The following is a 20,277-nucleotide window of genomic DNA, read 5'->3' on the forward strand; positions in this document are numbered from 1 at the left end:
CTTTATCTTTCTTTCTCTCTCTCTCTCTCTCTCTCTCTCTCTCTCTCTCTCTCTCTCTCTCTCTCTTTCTCTTTCTTTTGTAATTTCTAAGCATTCTTTCCAACAACTTATACTAGTCTATGGTATAGACTCTGGGAAAAAATAAAATATATGTCTTTCTTCGCTACTTGATTTGTCTTTTCGTTATAATTTAAGGAAGAATATATAGATGAAATTGAGTCCTCTATGTGTTATTTAAAAGTCATAAACACAATTGTATAGTAGTGAAGGTGAAATTCAGATTCTATAGTTAAAATCTGTCTCTTTTAGATGCTTTGGGCATTTTGTGGCCTTAATTTTTCAGTAGCCCGAATAATATTAATAATATAAACTAACCTAGCAATATTATAAAGTAAAATTAGGTAACTCATTAGTTGGTTAGAATAATGTTTTGTGTCCTTAGTTAAAACAACATTAACATTTATTCTTGTTATAATTATTATTTTTTGATTCATCCTGTATCATTCATATAGACTTTTGAATATTTAAATGAAGGTTTTTTTCAAACATGAAAAAATTCAGAATGTTTTCAGATTAAAAAGAAAAAAATCATTGACTTTTACCTTCACATATATTATCCTAATTACTTACCAGAGTAACCTGAAGACTCAGTTATTTTATGTGTATGAAGTTTTTGATAGTCAAAAGCATAAGTAGTTGTTTCAAGGTAACAATTGTAAAACTGGAGTGACAAAGTTAAATTCATGTCAGTAGGTGTGAAGACTTACTCTAAAGTTCTCTTACTTCTATGCATAGTTTTACCTCCATTATCATAATTGTTTGGCAGCTTGATGTTTTAATATATCTTGAGATAATATGGTATAACCAACTTCTCATTCCCCAACTCTAATTGTCTTCAACTTATACTCAAGATTTTAGAACAAGTAATTGAAGAACCAGAGTCTCAAAGCATTATACAACTTTTGGTTTATAACCTAAATCCATTGTAGATGAGGTGGATAATTAAAGAGTAATTCATTTATTCAATTAACACTTTGTAGGAGCTGGGGAAACAATGGTGATCAGAAGTGATAAAACAACTTGTTCTCTGAAGTGTATATCTAGTGGAGGGCACAGACAATAAACAAATATCAATAAAATAGTTTAGGTAAGTGCTAAGGAGAAAAAAATAATGCAGGAAAGATGGTAGAGTCAGAATGGGGAAAAGATGTTTGTAATTTTAGGTGCGGTGACTCAGGAAAACCCTCTGTGAGAAGGTGACATTTGAATGAAGGACCAAAGGAGGTTAGTGAGTAAACCATGCAGATATCTTTTGGAATAGCGTTCTAGGCCAAGAGCACATCAAGTGGAAGAATTCTGAGGCTGGAATGTGCTTGACATATTCAAAGAACAGAGTAGGCCATATGGGGTAGAATGAACTGAATAAAGGGGAAAATAGGAAATGACGTACAGGGGCACAGATCTTACAGTACTTTGTGACTTTTGTGAGGAGTTTGGTTTTTATTTTCATTAAGATGGATGGGAGACATTGGATGCTTTCATCAATGAGTCATATTATTTGACTTACATTGTAAAAAAATCTCTATTCTGATAAATATAGAAGGGGGGTATGAGTGTCAAAGTAGGGAGGTCAATTAAGAGGCTATTTAAAAAAAATCAGGTGGCTCCAATTATTTTGTGAAGTTAAGGTGATGAGAAGCTGTCAAATTCAGAAAGCAGGGCCTACAAGGTTTCCTGTTGGATTACGTGTGGTGTGTTAAAGAAAGGCATCAATATGACTTCTAAATCTTTAGCCTTATTCAACAAATAATGAAGTTGTCGTTTGCTGAAATGGGGAAAATAGAGGGAAAAGCAGTTTAGGGAGGGCGAGGAGTGTAGAAACAGGATAATATCAGGGGCTCAGTTTTGGACATACAATATTTGATTGCTATTTAAATATTCAGTAGGGATTAAATAGATGCTAAAGCTATACTGAAGGTTCAGCTCTAAGACAATTTAGTCTAAATGGAATGGGATTATTATAATCATTCAAAAACAAATATTTATTAAGCATTTTTAATATGTCAAGCCCAGTATGAGGTGGTGAAATATATTAATATGATACAAGATTTAAAAGATCTCAAGGCACGCAACGATATACAGTTCATGTAGCAGATGATTGAATTAGATAGTGCTCACAAACATGGAACTTTGGAAATAGGAAATGATGCAGAGGGGCACAATACTTGGTTCACGATCACATCATTACAATCATGTCCAGGAGCTTTATTCAATTGCCCATTCTCTTGAAGGGAGTTTGGTTTTTATCATAGCTTGGTCCCCTGGAAGTTCTAGTATGGCAGACTTATTAAAAGAAAACCATACTCAGCTCTTATTGGCATTTAATGCTCATTGTTCTTTTCCTCTCTTGTTACCGATAAAGTTCTAGCAGTAGGTTGTATTCAGAGTGCTGCTGTCACAGTGTGGTATACACAAGGTGTTGGTGTTGATGTTTTCTGAGCTAGACAGTCATACCAGAAAGGTGAATTAATCACTAGACTTCTGTTGTCTCTGAGCGTTATGTACTTTTTGTACTGATGTTTTGACATCTGGTATTCTTCATTTAATAACTCTGCATGGGGTTTTTGAAGGGCCTACAAAGGCACTGAGTAAAGTAAATACATCTCTAATAATGCAACTACCCAGAAAAAGGCAGGAGTTTTTTGATTCCTTTTTTTCCCTTTTTTTCTTTTCTTTTTCTTTTTCCTTTTTTTTTTTTTTCTTTTAGTGTTTTCGGTCTTTAGGATACATTTGAGAATGTATTATACCTGTCATTTTCCTCATTATGAAAGACTGCTGTGCTGAAGGTTGGTGCTTCATACTCAATCACAGCATCTTTCCTTTGAGTCAAAGAGAGCAAATAGCCCTCTGGTCAGGGAACCAGGTAGCACTAACCACTCTTTGCTCTCAAATAGTAAAAGTAATTTAAGCTATCAGAGACCCAACACTACTTTAGTAATATCCCCTGGAGAACAAAGCAGTAAAAGCAAAATTACATGTGGTTTTCTTTCATGATTTGAGCTCCTTCTGAGAAATATATCTAGAGTTATGCAGGAATATTTCAAAACTGGTTCATTGACAGTATTCTAGCAGAGTTCTTTATCAAATAACAGCTGTGAAGTCATATCTGGCAATATGAGAAGTGTTATGATTCAGGTTATAGCACGGTACCTCAGTTGTAAGAAGAAATTTCACATTCGGAATAATCTTTGTATGAAGTTTGTATAAAACATAAAAGTGTGAAGTTTGAATAAAAACAAATAAAAATGAAAAACCTGGATATTTATCTATTTTTAAGGCATGTTAACTATGTAGAAGACAATTAAATATAGTAATTTACATCCTAAAACAAAAATCAATGAGTATGATCTATACAGTTAAAAAGGGTGTCAATTAGGAACACATTCCTTTGTTTACTACTAAAAAATTCCTATGCATATTTTACACTCTTAGTACTTATGCATATATCCATAAAAATCAATGTCATTGATTTATGTCTTTTAAAATTTTATACAGATAGCATTATATGGTACAGAGCCTTTTGTGACTTGCATTTTTAAGAACCTAATGTTATATTTTTGAGAAATATCCATGTTTGTGACTATAAAATTATAATACTGATTTTCTACTGTTTAGAATATCATTCCATAAATTAACCATTATTTATTTATCCATTCCCCTACTAATGCAAATTAGATCTTTAGGGTTTTTCAAGAAACTTAGAAAAAAAAGAGGAATTGACAGTCATACGTAATTTCTCATCTCTGCTCCAACATCTTGGTATACCGATGCATTGGCCCATCATGAATTCTAAAGCTTCACAGAAGTAGTTTTTGATAGAGGCAAACTACTATAAGGTAGAAATAGAATTTTGAATCTTCAAACAAGGACAGAGATGAGATAGTGGACAGATCAATGAATATGGCAGATATGGAGCTCACTGGACTATTTTAACAGAGCACCACCCCCTCGAAAAAAAAAATTCAGTTTCATAAAATTTTCATGAGCTTTTGCATTTTCTTAGCTCTATTATCTGGTTTATGCTGTTATTGGATATAGTAATTCTGAGTGCTTATTTTCCATCTGAGTAAATCCCTTCAAGGATCAAACTTCCTCATCTACTTAAGCCATTTAATATAAATATAAATCCAGTGACTATCCTCATTATTTTAGATCTTCCACTAAATAAATGGTACACATATGTGGCTATTCATCAGAACAAACTGGGGATCTTTATAAAAATACATACTTTTTGAACTCAGCCTTGGAAATTCTGATAAAGTGTTTATAGGACAGAGGAATTACATTTTATATAAAACTCCCTCAGTGATTCAAAAAGCATTTCAGTTGAGATACCACTTCCCTAAGTGTATAGCTTAATTTTTAAATAGAGTATTCCCTAGTGGTAGTTGTCAAAAAATTAGCCTAAAAAAGTGATACTGGTTAAAAAAAAAATCAAGTTGATTTGTTTCAGCTATTTATATTAGTGGAAAATGTATGTAGCTAAGAAAGGTGCAAGCACCACTGACATCCCTGAATATCAAACTGATTTATACCTCAGAAAAAAGATAAAATATTTGACCTATGGACTAGAAAAAACAAATAAATTATCTTGTTCATTGTGCATGGGGAAAATATTTAGTACATTATTAAAATCATACTTCATTCACCCAGGCCCTTACAACACTTAGTAATTGGTTATGTATGCATAGTTGCAACTTTTGACTTTTCTGTTGTGTTTCCAGCACAGTGACGCAGTCCATGACCTTCTTCTGGATGTGATCACATGGGTTGGAATTCTGCTGTCCCTTGTTTGTCTCTTGATCTGCATCTTCACATTTTGCTTCTTCCGCGGACTCCAGAGCGACCGTAACACCATCCACAAGAACCTCTGCATCAGCCTCTTTGTAGCAGAATTACTCTTTCTGATCGGGATCAACCGAACTGACCAACCGGTAAGCCACTTATACTAGTAAAGAATTTCTCCAGTTCAGCTTCTAATACTGGAAATACTCATGTTTGAAAATACCCTCTCTTCTGGTTGTCTAAGATAGATACTGATTTTCAAATCTTACTTAGTTTTCCCCTTTTCATGTGCCATCATAATAAAGTGGCTAATGTTATGGATGTATGAATGTAAAATTCTTCAGAAATTCTGTTTATAAACATCTTTCTAAAGAATTATGTCTCTTCATTAGTTTTTTTCCCCTCTTTAAAAATTACAGAGCTGAATATTGAGGAAAGTTAAATAACATGATTTAAGAGAATAGAGGAGTATCTAACAGATGGGACTGTTATTTATTGAAGCTTATTGTATACTTTGTTTAAAAACAGTTGATATATTAAAAACTACGTGTCTAAAATGAGTTTTTCTAATTGACATATTTTAGAAAATAGTTCGAACTGTAGGCCATTTTTAGACCATATAACTCTTCCCAAATTTTGTTTGACACACTATATATTTGCTCAAATTCTGTTCACGTCCTTAGTGCCAACTTCATACTTTACTACTACCTACATTTAATCACATTAAGAAATATAGGATGTAGGGGAAGGAGGAAAGATGGGAGGGAAAGAAAAGGGGATAAAGGAACAGTAATAGTCAACTGTTCTCAGTAAAATCAAACAGAATGAATAACAGATAATATCCAATATATTACAGACTTTATTCCCAGTTAAAATTTTTGTGAGGCCCTTTTCTATTTACTTAAGATTCATGCACAGAGTGTAAGTTTATTCTCATGACTAAAACTGCAAATAAAAAGAAAACCTTTTTTTGAAAACTTTTAGGCATAATAAATAATTCATTCTCTTAATGTTGTTTTCTGGTATATGTTCATATGTATGGAGTACTTTACAATAAAAACGCAGTTGGATTCATGTTTGTGATTACACATTCATGATTAATGGCTGTAAAGGGTACAATTACAGTGATTATACTTTTAATCCGTTATCATATACAAATGTGACAGCTTTTTCCATAAATGCATAGATATGAATAAGCAATCAAAGTGAACATTTCTTTTTCCCAAAAAGTAAAGCCTTCTAATAACAAAAAATTAATAGTTGAAGTTCTAACTCTAAAAAGCAAGAAATGGAAAACTGTGTTATTTTTCCAAAAAGAAATCATTCCATTCTCTTCTTAACCTGCAATTCACACACTCTGTGATTTCTTTTCATTTAGAAACCTTATTTTTATTTTTTCTTCCCGATGGTACATATGGTGCAGTAAACTTCACCACATGTTTTATACTGCACAAAACTAATTTTTGACAAATAGCATAAAGAACAATGATTGATATGAAAACCTGGAGTAGAGTGCAACTCAGCTCAAGTTGCCTTTATTCTTGTTAGACAGATGTCCTCTTCCTGCATTCCACATAGTGAATAGGCTATGCTTTCTCTCTAGACCTCTTATATTTGACTTCCTCATCTCCCCCTCATTGTTATCTCTCTAAACCAAAAAAATTGACCTGCCCTTTGTGTCATTTCTCAAGGATCATACTCATCATTGAACCCTTATTAATCTGATAATTTCTATAAATGTGTTGCTTCATCTAGTAGGAACTGTAGATTTTACTTAGGACTTCTTATAAGAAATGAAAACCCCCAAAAGAGTGAGAATTTCAGAAACTGACATAAGATTAATATATGGTCTGCTGACTTGTAGTACCTTTTAAGTTTGCCAAAGAAAATAGTTCAAACTGCCATTTTTGACCAAGCTTGTCTAGACATTTAGTACAATCACAAAAAAAAAAAATGAGAGAGAAAGCACTTCTGAAACACCTTATTTTAACCAGATCTACTTTTATAACTATGTAGCATGAACTTCCCAATGCTATCTTAGATTCTTTCTGAAACAAAGCAGGGAAGAAATAAATAAGAACAATAATAATGAATTAATAATCTCATCATAAAATACTGTAATGAATTATTTAATTTTAAGAACTTTTATTCTCCTTGGTTTTCATATTTCTCTTTCATTTACAATTGAAGAACTTAATACGTTAGTACACACATGATTATGGACAATAGAAAAAATTCCTGAGGTCTATTTTAAAATCTTTAGACTAGTCTCAACAATAATTATCAATAGGCACTTAGAATGTTTTCCTAAATGTCATAATCTTTATTATAATATTATGCTGTCACCCACAAGCCATTATTAATAAAATGTTAAGTATAATTTTCAAAGATAGGTTATATTTAATTAGGTTTCAATATCTGAATTTTAAGAAATGTCTACATTATTCTTTTGCAGACCTATTTTTTTGTTATAGTCTTGATAAATATTTATTTTAATTTGATGGCAGTCGATAATATTTCATGTAGTAGTTGTTTGACTAAATCATTTGTTCCTTTTCCTAGATTGCCTGTGCGGTTTTTGCTGCCCTCTTACATTTCTTCTTCTTGGCTGCCTTCACCTGGATGTTCCTGGAGGGAGTGCAGCTCTATATCATGCTGGTGGAGGTTTTTGAGAGCGAACATTCACGTAGAAAATACTTTTACCTGGTCGGCTATGGCATGCCTGCACTCATTGTGGCTGTGTCAGCTGCAGTAGACTACAGGAGTTATGGAACAGATAAAGTGTGAGTTTATGTTTTTTTTTTCTTTTTCTCTCTCTTTTTAAAGCTAGTTCAAATAAAAGCTTTAGATTTTCTTGGAAGCAAAGGTCTTTATAACAACACTTCACAACAATAAATGAAGGAACTGGAAAAACAAATGGGGGATAATTCAATCCTTGGTTGTACTTTTGTTATGTTGTAAAAAGAGCAAATAAAGTCCTGAGATTCAGTATGATGCTGTTTTTAAACAGCATAATTTTTCTGTATCTAAATCATAACCTTTAGTAATTATAAATAGATGATTATTTTAATCTCTTTCAAAAAGCATTGAGACATTTGTCAAATGAAGAACTAGCTATATTTTAAACTATCTTTTCAGAGGAGAGTGCAGTCCCTGACATTAATGGTTTCCCTTCTTCCAGACGTACAAGTTCTAATCACTGGAGATATATATCATTAACACAAAGAAAGACTATGGGAACAGGGGCAGTTTGTGTTTTTTCTTTTTTTCCTAAGTGAGTATTGGGGTATAAATGAATTTTATTTTCTGTATAACTTTAAGTTGGTGAGACATATATGTAAGGATATCTAGCACACTGGCAAGGAGTTCAGTAAAAAATAGTTTTGTAATCCACATCAATACAACAGTTAGATCCTGAGAATGAATGAAAGTTTCAATAAAAAAAAAAGATTAGAAAGATGACCAAGATAGTTCTCTGATGAAAACCCACATTTAGGACATAGATTGAGGAGGGAAAATAAAAATAGAGGCCTTAGAAAGAGAACCACAAGATTTGGGACCAGGCAGAGCAAGAAGAAAGTTTCAAGATGGTATTTCAAAACCATGATGTTTTATGTCAAAGATAACTCGAGTAGAATAAGCATTGAGAGAAAATCTTTTGACCTTTGTAACAGCTATTTTGACAAAGTGCTAGAAGCAGAAGCCAAATTAGAAGGTGTGAAGAGATGTCAGTAGTAAGAAAGTAGAGTCTTTAAGTGTTTTCTACACCCTGAAGAAATTTGATTGAGACATAGTAAAAATATTAACTCAAGTGATAACAGTAATAAAAGAGGATGTGAAAAAAAAAAAAGAAGAAGTCCCAAGCATGTCTAAGGTGAGAAGTATCAAGCTGATAGGAGATTCCTAGACAGAAAATATCTTATGCCTCATTTGTATTCAATATATATAGGTTGAATAAAAGGGAAGATTCGAGAAGGGTAGAAAGGCCTAAGATTGAATATGAGATGAGGAAAACCTTGATTTGGTACTGAAAGCGGCCTTAGTATTCTCCAAGTCCAAGGGATTATTTTTACAGGTGAAAAAAAATCAAAGACCAGATAAATTGCCTTTCCCATGGAGAGGCAGACAGTTATAAACCATCAAGTGTATTTCTACCAAAGATGTTTTTAAATGGTAAATCACCCCTCTCTCCTGAGGTGAGTGAAAAGGAAAGAACATATAAGGTAAATTTCGAAGTAGAAGAACTTTTCCATCAAGTAGGAAATGCCGACACTTGTGAGTGAACTGCGGAGGTCATGTTGAATGGACACGGGATTTGAAAAGCTTTGAAATAAGCACTATGGAAAATGTGTTAAAGAGCCAATTAGACATTAATAAAAAGATTTCCAAGCAGTAGTGAAGGCTCAGATGAGGTTAGATAACATCAATTTGTACAGAAGTTAATAAGCCAAATTTCATGACTTTTTACCAGCAATCAGCAGCCTGAATATGCTGGTGATAAAGCATTCACTTCACAGAAGAAAGGATTGAAAAGGAGAAATGAGAAGAGGACTCCAGAGTTACTGGGAGCACAGTTAAAACGGAATAGATCTTGGTGCACAGACACCAAACAATAAAATGAAAATGAATTGTGGTTCATTTTCTGGATTCCACTGACAAGTGTGACAGAGTAGGAATAGATAAAAACATAATCTGGAGTTCCCACTAAAGACGTATTAGGGGAGAAGGCTTAGTTAGATCATAGGATTTTGAAAAATAACACCATTATTGATATAATTTACATACCATAAAATTCACTCTTTTAAAGTGTATGCTTCATTCGTTTTTAGTACATTCACAGTGTTTGCGCCACCACTGCTAATTTAGAACATTTTCATCACCCCAAAAAGAAATCCATTAGTAGTCACACCCCTTAGATTATACAATTTTACATTTTAATTAATGCATTTCCTAAGATATTAAATTGAATGATATAGTCATTTGCGACCTTATACTACTTCAAATATTGTGTTGATGTAGTTTAACTTTACTCTTTTTCAATTCCTGATTTACTTTTATTTTTGTTTTATGTTGATTCTTTCCCCCTGTTAGATATTTGCAAATTTTTTGTTAGAGAACTGACTCAACTTGTTTGCTTTGTGTTTTAGTCATTTATTTTGAGACAGATGTCATTCTGGATAGTATGAATCTATCTAGGATCAATAATGTATAGTCTCTTGTGACTTCATTAAAGCTTTGGCCATCATTCCTTTAATTTCCTGCACCATAACTGGAAGCTCTCATTTACTGACGTTATTGCTGTGTGGGAATAGAGGCTAATTTATTTCCCAGGCACTGATTTAAAACAAGCTTTACTAATAGTTCAGTTTCACAATTATGATTTTTCCCAACACAAAGAAAGGCAAAACAGATATAGAGAAAAGGGAGGGTAGATGAAAGAGGGAGAAAAAAAGACAGGGAAAATTGCATTAAAATTCTATCACAGGCAGGCATAGAACATTTAATGTATGCTTCGAATGTTTTAAATAAATTGTCCATAGAGAGACTTTCAAAATAAATGGAAAAAAAATGTTTAACTTCTACCCTTTGGGAATTCATTTAATCCAATATCTATACAAGGCTGTTTTGCTCAAGAAAGCAGGTGTTGAAAAAAAGAAACTTTTTTCAGTCATTTTTATTTACTTGAGAAGTTGAAATGAGCGGATCATGTACAATCAGGAGTTTAATCAAGATATCTTCTCAAAGAAAAATGTAAGCAAGGAATTTTTACACAACTTGAAGAATTTCTGCATACATATCTTGTTCCTTATTATCAAATCTGTCTTGGTTGTTTCGGTTTCTGTTTATTTCAAATCGTGTTTTCTACTTCCTGCTCATTCATCATCATATAATTTTTTTAATGTAACTTTACTACATCAAGGTTGTTTTTTTTTGTTTGTTTTTGTTTTTGCCATTGTTACCTTCTTATGTGCTACATTGAATTTTTTAAATACAAATATGTATACTCCACAGTCTAAAAGAGAGTTAAGAATGCAGAGACATATTATTAGGCATTTTCTGCAAATTCTTAAAGATCAATAATTTTTATATTTTAGAAATCTATTATTCTCATTTTTGGACTTCATTATTATTACATTTTTACTCCTCAGTCTCACGCTCTTAGAGTACATATAGAATAAAACCATTAAATATATATCACAGTAACCCAAATAATAGTTATGTTTCCCTTTTTTCTCCTCTTAATGCACATAGATATATTTTATTAAACTGACAATGAAGTTTTATCGCCAAAACCTTTAATAATAATAGATAACATTTCTAAAATGTAGAGCATCATATCAGTGGTAGGAGATAAAATTGGTTTTGTAGGTTAAATAAATGTTATTTTAATACAGATAGTGGTAACTATCATATTTCATCTGGCTGATAGATTAGGATGTATTTTTCTATAAAATGTTATTAGGGCTGTTGAATTGATTATTATGTACAAAACACATACTCATATACAAAGCATACATAATGTGATTTCGAGAGGTTGCTTTGTTTGCCATCAATCTGCAAAATTTGTAAGATAAAATTATTATTATTTTCTGATGTTTAATGAAATATTTTTATCTGTACTGACATTATTCTCGAGAATGTACTGAGAATTACATTTAGTCACAATAATCAGACATTTACAAAATCCAATCAAAAGACCAATACAGTCATAAAAAACAAAAAAATAACTCTCAGCTAATGGACCACAGGTCTAAATTACACTGTTAAAAATTGGCATTTATTCCATTTTGTCTGTGTACTTCCCTTACTTTTACTTATACCATTACATTGGCTGTTTAGCAAAGCCATCTAATGTGATACTCTCAAAAGATAAAGGCTGGCATTGACTTTACAACAATTCAGACAGAACAAATTTGGCAATTCAGTGCTAAATACTTTGATTTTTATGACCCAAAACTAATCAGTTCATTTAAACTTTAATTACCTCAATATTACCAAAAATGCAAACTGTTTGAACAGTTAATTTTTATTTAAAGAAAAAAAATTACATTTATAGTTTATAGCACTTACCTCACAATCTAAGTATACAACTGAAAAAGCAGTGGTTAATTGGATGAGTAGATTGGAAAAGGCTTGGGAGTAAGTTCCAGGAGGAGGGAGGGTGCTGGGAAGGAAGAAAGCCCAGAGAATAGCCTAGGAGTTTGAATATAGGCTCAAAAATTAGTAAGGGGTTTCTGAAAGATATCAATTAATTCATAAACATTTATAATGGATCAGAACATCCTTGAATACTAAAAGCATAGCCAGGCTCTTAAAATAATTGATATCAAATTTTATGATCTGAAAATTATTATAAATCATCTTTTAAGTCAATTTCTCTCCCTAGCTCACTAGCTTAAGAATAGCTCTAAAAGGTATGATAGTTTAAAGCCCCCAGGTTTCTTTATTTTCACATCATTACCCAAGTAGCATAGTCATTTGGATGGAAAAGTGATTATTGATTTTTAAAAATACTAGATTATAGTATTATTCAAAAAAGAACCTAGCCAAAGAACATTGAACTTATAGTTATCTGCAGCTTGTATGCATAGGTTTATTTAATACATTTCACAATTTCTAAGCACTGCAACCCACTCATAGAAAATTATATCTTCATTTGGAATATTTCTCTAAGCATATTATTATATGATATTATAAAATATTCTTACTTTGACATGAAAGGTGTACCTTACTGAATATATTATCACCAGATATCTTTGATTCTAGCTTGGCTAGTGGAAAATGGTACAGATAATGAAGTATTTTTTATTGACATATATCAAGATAATTGTTCGATGTATGTGTGGGGAGTGCAAGTGTATGTATATATGTTATTTGATTAAAGACCAAGAACATGTTTTAGTGTATGTGTATTAGAGATTGAGGGCTTATTGTGTCTTCATTTCAGCACCTAGGAACCCTATGAAATGGCTTAAAATTACCATTATATGTAAGTTGAGTTTTGGTTGAGTTTAATTTTTTGATTAACAACGTAGCCAGCACTATAGCAGAGAACATCAGGACTGCTATCTTGTTATTTACAAAATGCATTTAAATATTGACCTTAAAGTCTAATGTTGTCCTTGAGTTCTTACTGAAACTAAAGAAATATGACAACTTCCACATCTAGAGATCCCTTTATATTGTAACTTCCCCCACTAGAAGTTTACAATAAAAAAGACATAATAACACATATTGTTGAGAATGTAAAAAAATTAGAATCTTCACATATTGCTGGTAACAGTATAAAATGATGCAGCTAGCTACTCTGTAAAACAGTTTGATAGATCTTCAGAATGTTAAACATAGTTACCATTTGACCTGGAAGTTCTACTACTAGGTATTTACCCAAGAAAAATCAAAACATAGGTTCATTCAAAAAACTTGTACACAAGTGTTCATGACAACATTATATTAGCCCCAAAGTGGAAACACCCAGTGTCCATCAACTGATAAAAAGATTAGCAAAATGTAGTCTATTCGATAGAATATTATTTGGAAATGAAAATGAATAAAGTATTGATACATGCTTCAAAATGAATATGCCTTAAAACATGTTAAATGAAGGAATCCAGTCACAAAAGACTACACATTGTGTGATCCCATTTATATGATATTGTTGCTAGGACTGGATACAAATGAGGAAATATAAATTTTATGTTTAGTAACATTCTTTTAATTGTAAAATAAATTATATTTAAAGTATCCATTTATAAAGGAATTGATTAAAATTCTTAAGCTACTGCCTATTGAATTTAAGCAACATGAGACCATAAGAATGATTCCAACATTTATTCTTAATAAATTATAATAGTGCCATTTTTACCTTTGTAGTCCACCATAAAGATATAGGATGTATTTTGCCGAAGAAATAGTGAAACACTTATTTAAAAAAAAAAAAAAAACATATGGGGGACATGAGGATAATATAACCTATATTTAATGTATGAAAGCTAGTTTTCAATTCTAAGATGCAAAGCTGTAGCTGGACCACAAATGCTAGTCTTAACTACTGCTGATCACACTCTATTCCTGCATCACTCTGCCAACCTTTTTTCCAGTTCATGCATTTGCTCACAAAGTATTTCAAGATTAGATGCCTGAGAATGCTGTGATGAAAATGGCATTTTAGAAGTTCTTCACAGACATATTATGCAATAAGTTTAGAACTAGAGTAATTAAGCTTGAAGTTTATATCTGTCTCTTTTCCTCTTTACTTCCTTCTTTCTTGCCCCAATTCTCTTTATTCTTTCTTTTCTCTCTCAATGTTGCCAGATACATGTAGAACAAATATAGAGTTCTACATCTGTTACACAGAAAAGATTATGTAGTTTACAAACTCTCATAAACAACCTAATATAATTAATTCTTATAAATTTCATTGTCTAATAGTAGCCAAAATTTATTTACTGGTAATATTTAATATTCACATGGACAATTTAGTCTGTGATTTACAGTCTCATAGAAAATGAAGCAAATACCATTGTTAACTTACATTATTTCAGTAGAACTGATAATAGCCAGATGTCACTTTTGATAAGAATATTTTAAACAGGTAAGAAAATACAGTGTTCCAAAGCTTCTTAATGGCACTACATTAAATATGCTAACTTTGAATAAGGAATTACACTCTGATAGTGTTACTAGCATCTGAAAGCATTATAACACATATATTTTAGGTGACATTTATATGTGGGACAATTGACCTAACCATTTTTCTAATGTATCATAAATGACTGATGTTAATAAAATGCTGAGGAGTGGTATACTAGTAGATGAGAATAAACTTTAGAGGTATTGTTTTCTGTTCTCCTGTTTTGAGAAATTAATTTGGTTCATTAATTTTTCTCTATTCTGAGTAAACATGAAGTGGTATTTGCAGGGTTAGTAATTGACATGTTTGTGGGAGATTGATCCAGATATCAACATCTTTATTATTTAATTTATAATGATATTTCTTATATTTTAGAATAATTCATTCATATGGAATAACTCTATTTAATCAGAATAGTAAGCTAATAAGCTTATGTTAATCCAATAAGAATTCCTCGTATATACAATATTTATCACTTTTATAATTTGAAAAAATGCTACAAAAATAATTTTAGTGACATCTTAGTATTAAATAATTTTTTTAAAAACTCAAGTTTATGGTATGTGATAAGTGCTCCTTTAAATTCCAGAATATATCTGGTATTATAATATTTTTAAATATTGCTTCACATAAACATGTAGTGTGTTCAGAATGCACTTGCTTTTTCAAGTCATCTCTTTTGTTATAGTGCTACTGTAAACATAAATTATAGATTATATAATGACTGAATTTCATTTTAAAAAGATATTGACATATCTTAAAAATTAAACGAGAATGGCCTATTAAAATTAATTATTTTACAAATTAAATGTCGCTTAGTGGATAAAGGCAATTTTCAGATAAATCCTATTTTTTTAATAGCAGGTCTATCTTACCTTTTATAAGCTGGACTTTCTTGTGCTTCATGAAATAAATTCTTTTTCCAGTATTTGTTTTACCAATCTGGCCTACTCTTGTCTTTAACCAGTAGTTTTGCATTGTATCCAAGTAATATTGAATGGCCTACATTTATAGAATACTATGAAGTGGGATGTATGCACCCAAGCATGTAATATACACTCCAAGTGATGTTATATATGTGTAATATACACCTCCTTTACTTTAAAACCAGAGTGAACCGGTTCAACATTGGCACAGGGAACTCACAGAGAGAATCATACAAACTTTTAAGGCAGTTAATAGGAAAGAAGAAATACAGAAAGCTTTGAGAAACCCAGCATGTGGCCAAAAACAACATCAGGTGTGGCCATATGGCAATCAAATTAGAAAAGGGATCCTTGCCACATTGCCTTTCAGAAGGTACTCAAGCCCAGGCAGCTCTTGTGGAGGGATGATTTACTCAGTACATTTAAGTGTTTCATACTGCCTCTTTCATTGTTCAATTCTGAAGGGAATTTAAATCTATCGTACCAAATAGATGTTGAAGAATTTCTTTGAAGAATAAAAATAAAAACTTCTAAAGTAATTTTGCTTTTGCATTGAGAGACCAATATGCCAAAAGCATGTTTATTTCCAAATAAAGCATTTGTTATGCTGAGGTTGTTTTCAAAAAAGTAAAGCATTGTAAAGCTAAAATTTAATGACACTTTTATTTTAACAAAACATTTAGTGAGATTACTTATAATTTTGAAATTTCCTACTTAGGTCAAGGCACTCTTTAATAATGTAATTAAAATTATTTTTAAGAAGTCAAACTGTAGAATAACATTTTTCAGAAGTCCTTGAAGCACATTTTTCTTTAAAAAGAATTTGCCAAAAATGTGTTTCAGTGCTCAGATTAGCTCTCAAAAATTTGTTTGACCTACAAAAGAACAGGGACTGTACTATTAACAGTCATTCTTAAATGTATTATTAGTATTTATCATGTTATAATTTCAGCAACATTCTTGGGCTGTGTGTGTGCATGTGTGTGTGTGTTTTCTAAACTGGGAAAATGTCCACACTCTGTCCTTAATTGCTATTATTTTGAGGGAAAATATGGCCTTTGTTGAGAACTTAGACCCATGAATATTCACCCTACTCTGGTCTCACAACACAGCTTTATTAAGGTGGCGACAAATTAGCCTATGGTCAGAATGAAGACAATATTCATATTTTACCCTTAACTTCTTTGATTTGTTTCTGCTTACTTGGCAGCACCACACTTTTAGTTTCCAGTGACCAAAGTTTTGGAATAATAGCACAACAAAAAGATAATCAATTACTCAAACAAGCTATAGTTTATGTATTGGTTGCTTCCCTGATAGTATTTTTTAATAAGATTTTTATCTTTATTTTGAATAAACAGAAATTATCTGCCTGTGTAAAAATGTGACCTTGTCATAAATCTCTTATTGCAGCACAAATATTATACTTCTATTGAAATTAATTTACATTTATTTAATACAAGGCAGCTAAATTTTATTATTTTGAAATAGATTTTTTCAGAGAATTTTTTTTTTTTTTGCTTAAAAACCTAGCTTTTAACATTTTGTTTTTATATTAAAGTTATAGAAGAATTAAAAAAAAAAAAAAACATAAGCATCACTGCCTCTGTCTCTCAGATGTTAAAACTGTTAGTATTTTTGGCACATTGCTTTCAATAATTATTACAATAAAACTTGGCTAAAGCCCCTTTGGTCCACTTCTCATTCTCTCTACTCTCTTATGAGAGGCAACCACTAACATGAGTTTTGTGATTATTTTCTCCTTTTAATTAAAAAAATTACATACATTTATATATCTGTCAAGAATATGAGTATTAAATTTATATATACAGTTCAAAGATATATAGATTATTCATGTTACTTTTTCATCTAACTTTGTTATTGTCATCTATCCTATTGATATATAAAGATCTATTTCCCCCATTTCAACTGTTTTGTAACATTTTATCATATAAGTTAAAAGTATTTTATTTATCTATTGCTCTATCAATGGACATTTATAAGTTCCTTTCTTCATAGCTTTTCTGATATTCCATTATTCCTGAGATTTAATGAACATTTTTATAAAAATCATAGTATATTTACATACTCTAGTTTTACAGTTTTAAACTGCTTAGCGAACCTCTCTTGAACAGTTTCAACTGGAGATGTTTCATTTTTAAATTATGCCTGAAATATAGAAAAATGGCAAATAATTCAAGATATGATTTTTAACATCAAATGTAATTTGTTTAAAATTTATATTAATCTTTCTCATAACTGATCACTTCCATTTTATCTTCCTGTCATCCTGAAAAATGAAAATGTAATTTCCCAGAGGCTTTAAGAATTGGGGGTGTATTCAATGTAGCTGAAATTAAGTGATTAATAATTTACTTTTGAGTCATGAATCAACTTCATGGGATGCTAAGGATCGTTTGCAACCCCAGAAGCACTAGCAGTAACAATGCACTTTTTAAGACTCAAGAACTCTCAAAGGTTGGCTACTCAACCTAATTAAACTTCAATCTTCTGATACCAAATTTATTTCTTCTTTGTACAGAATTTCCTCAGATCTGCTTGACAGGAAAATGTCACTTTGCCTGACAGCTGATAGACAGGTTATGTAGCTCCATAATTGGAGAGAAAAGGATAGCTTAAAGCTACTCGATTTAATAGCTCTGTGTATGGCTTTTTCTTTCTTTTTCTTTTTTTTCTTTCTTTTTTTTTTTTTTTTTAAAGGTTTCTGTGACAGACAAAAGGCCTTAGCAAATAGGCCCAGTTCCATTTTTTTCCTGCTTCCTCCAGGGGTAATTATCTTACTTCATCAATAGTGCTGTCAGAAATTGGGCACGTAATTCAGCATTTAAATGAACAAGCAATGTAATATTTCCTGTCTCCCAGTGGAATGCTTTGCAGTTCACATTCTTCTCTGTCACTCGTTCACTCTTGATGTATGTCCCATACCCAGTCCTTGAATGCCTTCTCTCCCTTGTGTTTCATTGCAGATGTTGGCTCCGACTTGACACCTACTTCATTTGGAGTTTTATAGGACCAGCGACCTTGATAATTATGGTAAGAACTCCAAATTAACTATGTCTTTCCCAGGTCAAGAAATAAAACTTTCACTATCCTTGTACTGACTATCTTTAATTTACATAGATTAATTTGGAAAAAGCAAGTACTTATTTGACCCTACATAACTCAAGCAATTAGACCCTTGTTATAGTCTACTTTCATATTTGTAACATACTTAATCAAAACCATTGAGAGAAGAAAACATGCATTTGCATATTTATATGGTGCTATGGCTCCTGAGGAGGCTGATCCAACATAATCCATTTGGTTTTGTAGATTTTTGAGCAGTGATGACTTTGAGTTTGACAATAGTACATTTCCACTCATTTTCATTTGGATAATTTGAATACTGAATGGAATCAGAAATTGTGAAAGTTTCAAAATACGTTATTGTTCATAATAGTTTTGTTTTTATATAAATCTTGAAAACTTTAAAATATAAAAGAATTTTATTTGAGAATGGCACAAACAAACAAGCATTCTGGAGTCCTACTTTTTTTTTTAATTTTTAATTTTTAGATGCATAAAATATGAATCATTTGTTCTAATTTAGATGTAATTATTGGTGTCATTTGTGTACTTATTTTAAAATATAAAGTTGCTATTCATTATCTGAAATCCTTTGGGCCAGATACATTTTGAAATTCAGACATTTTTCAGACTTTAGAAAGGTAATATGTTACATATATTGCATATTACATATTATCTCTAGAGGAGAATAAGCAGTTTCCCCAAATCAAACCTATCAACCAATATATTAGGGACTAGGCAGTACTCTGAAACCAAACAGTATTAATTAAGCAGAAAAAAATAGGAAAAGTAAGATGAAATAGAATAAAGAATAAAGGCCCATAAGTGCCTTATGTCTATTCAAATCAGGTTTTCCCATCGTCAGATAGGTTCAGCTCAGGTTAGGCATTCGGGCTACCCAATTAATTTTTTTAAACTTTCACATTTCGGACTTTTCGAATTTGATAAAGGATTGTAGACCTGTATTATTTAGAGAATTTCAGTGGGACTTATGCTTTAACTTTCCTAGGCCCATCAATCTCAAATTCTGGCATATATAAACAAATCAGGTGATAAATGACAATTCAATATGAAGTTTTCCATACGGTTTACATATATGCGATATATGGAATTTATACGAGAACTTTTTGTTATGTTTTAAATCGTATGCTCTCTCTGGCTCCAGTAATATAACAATCTCATTGGAGATTTCCTCTACTTTAATCCTAGTTTGTTTTAACATCAGAATTTAGCTAACACTTTATAATCCTCATGATCTGGCTTTTCAAAAATATATTGATTTTAGTATTTGCATGTATTTGGCTTAACAGTGCTTTGTACCTCATTGGTATCCCAATTCTCCAAACTGGCTTCTTGCCTTTACTAAAATATTAGTCAGTCATCTATAATCCAATTCCCTTAAAAATGTAATGAGAGCTAATTTCCCAGAACAACTTATCTGTTGAATAGACTTATGTTTTTTCCTACTCCAGTTATGCTATATAACATCACCTTTTATATTACAGCTTAATGTCATCTTCCTTGGGATTGCTTTATATAAAATGTTTCATCATACTGCCATTCTGAAACCTGAATCGGGCTGTCTTGATAATATCAAGTAAGTGATTTTTCTTTGTTTTCTCTAGGTTGATTTACTTTGGTACACTAACTAACCCTACTTTTAATTGAAAATCTTATGAAATTCTTATGACAGAATGGTAAAGATCAGTATGTTGTCTTTTCTGAATAAGATCATTTATTTACTACTAAGGTAACTTGATCTGCCTGAAAATAAGTATATATATA

General features: G+C 31.4%; 1 protein-coding gene across 1 annotated transcript in view; it reads left to right on the top strand.

Moving 5' to 3' along the window:
- ADGRL3 (adhesion G protein-coupled receptor L3) overlaps nt 1-20,277 on the top strand; it is a 566,410-nt gene that overhangs the window by 480,689 nt on the left and 65,444 nt on the right. Inside the window, exons 17-20 of the mRNA XM_025040294.1 lie at nt 4,785-4,994; nt 7,408-7,628; nt 18,393-18,459; nt 19,998-20,089. Coding sequence (XP_024896062.1) covers nt 4,785-4,994; nt 7,408-7,628; nt 18,393-18,459; nt 19,998-20,089 — 590 coding nt within the window. The remainder of the gene's footprint in view (nt 1-4,784; nt 4,995-7,407; nt 7,629-18,392; nt 18,460-19,997; nt 20,090-20,277) is intronic.

The sequence above is a fragment of the Pteropus alecto genome, unplaced genomic scaffold (assembly GCF_000325575.1).
Source record: "Pteropus alecto unplaced genomic scaffold, ASM32557v1 scaffold57, whole genome shotgun sequence".
Taxonomy (NCBI): Eukaryota; Metazoa; Chordata; class Mammalia; order Chiroptera; family Pteropodidae; genus Pteropus; species Pteropus alecto.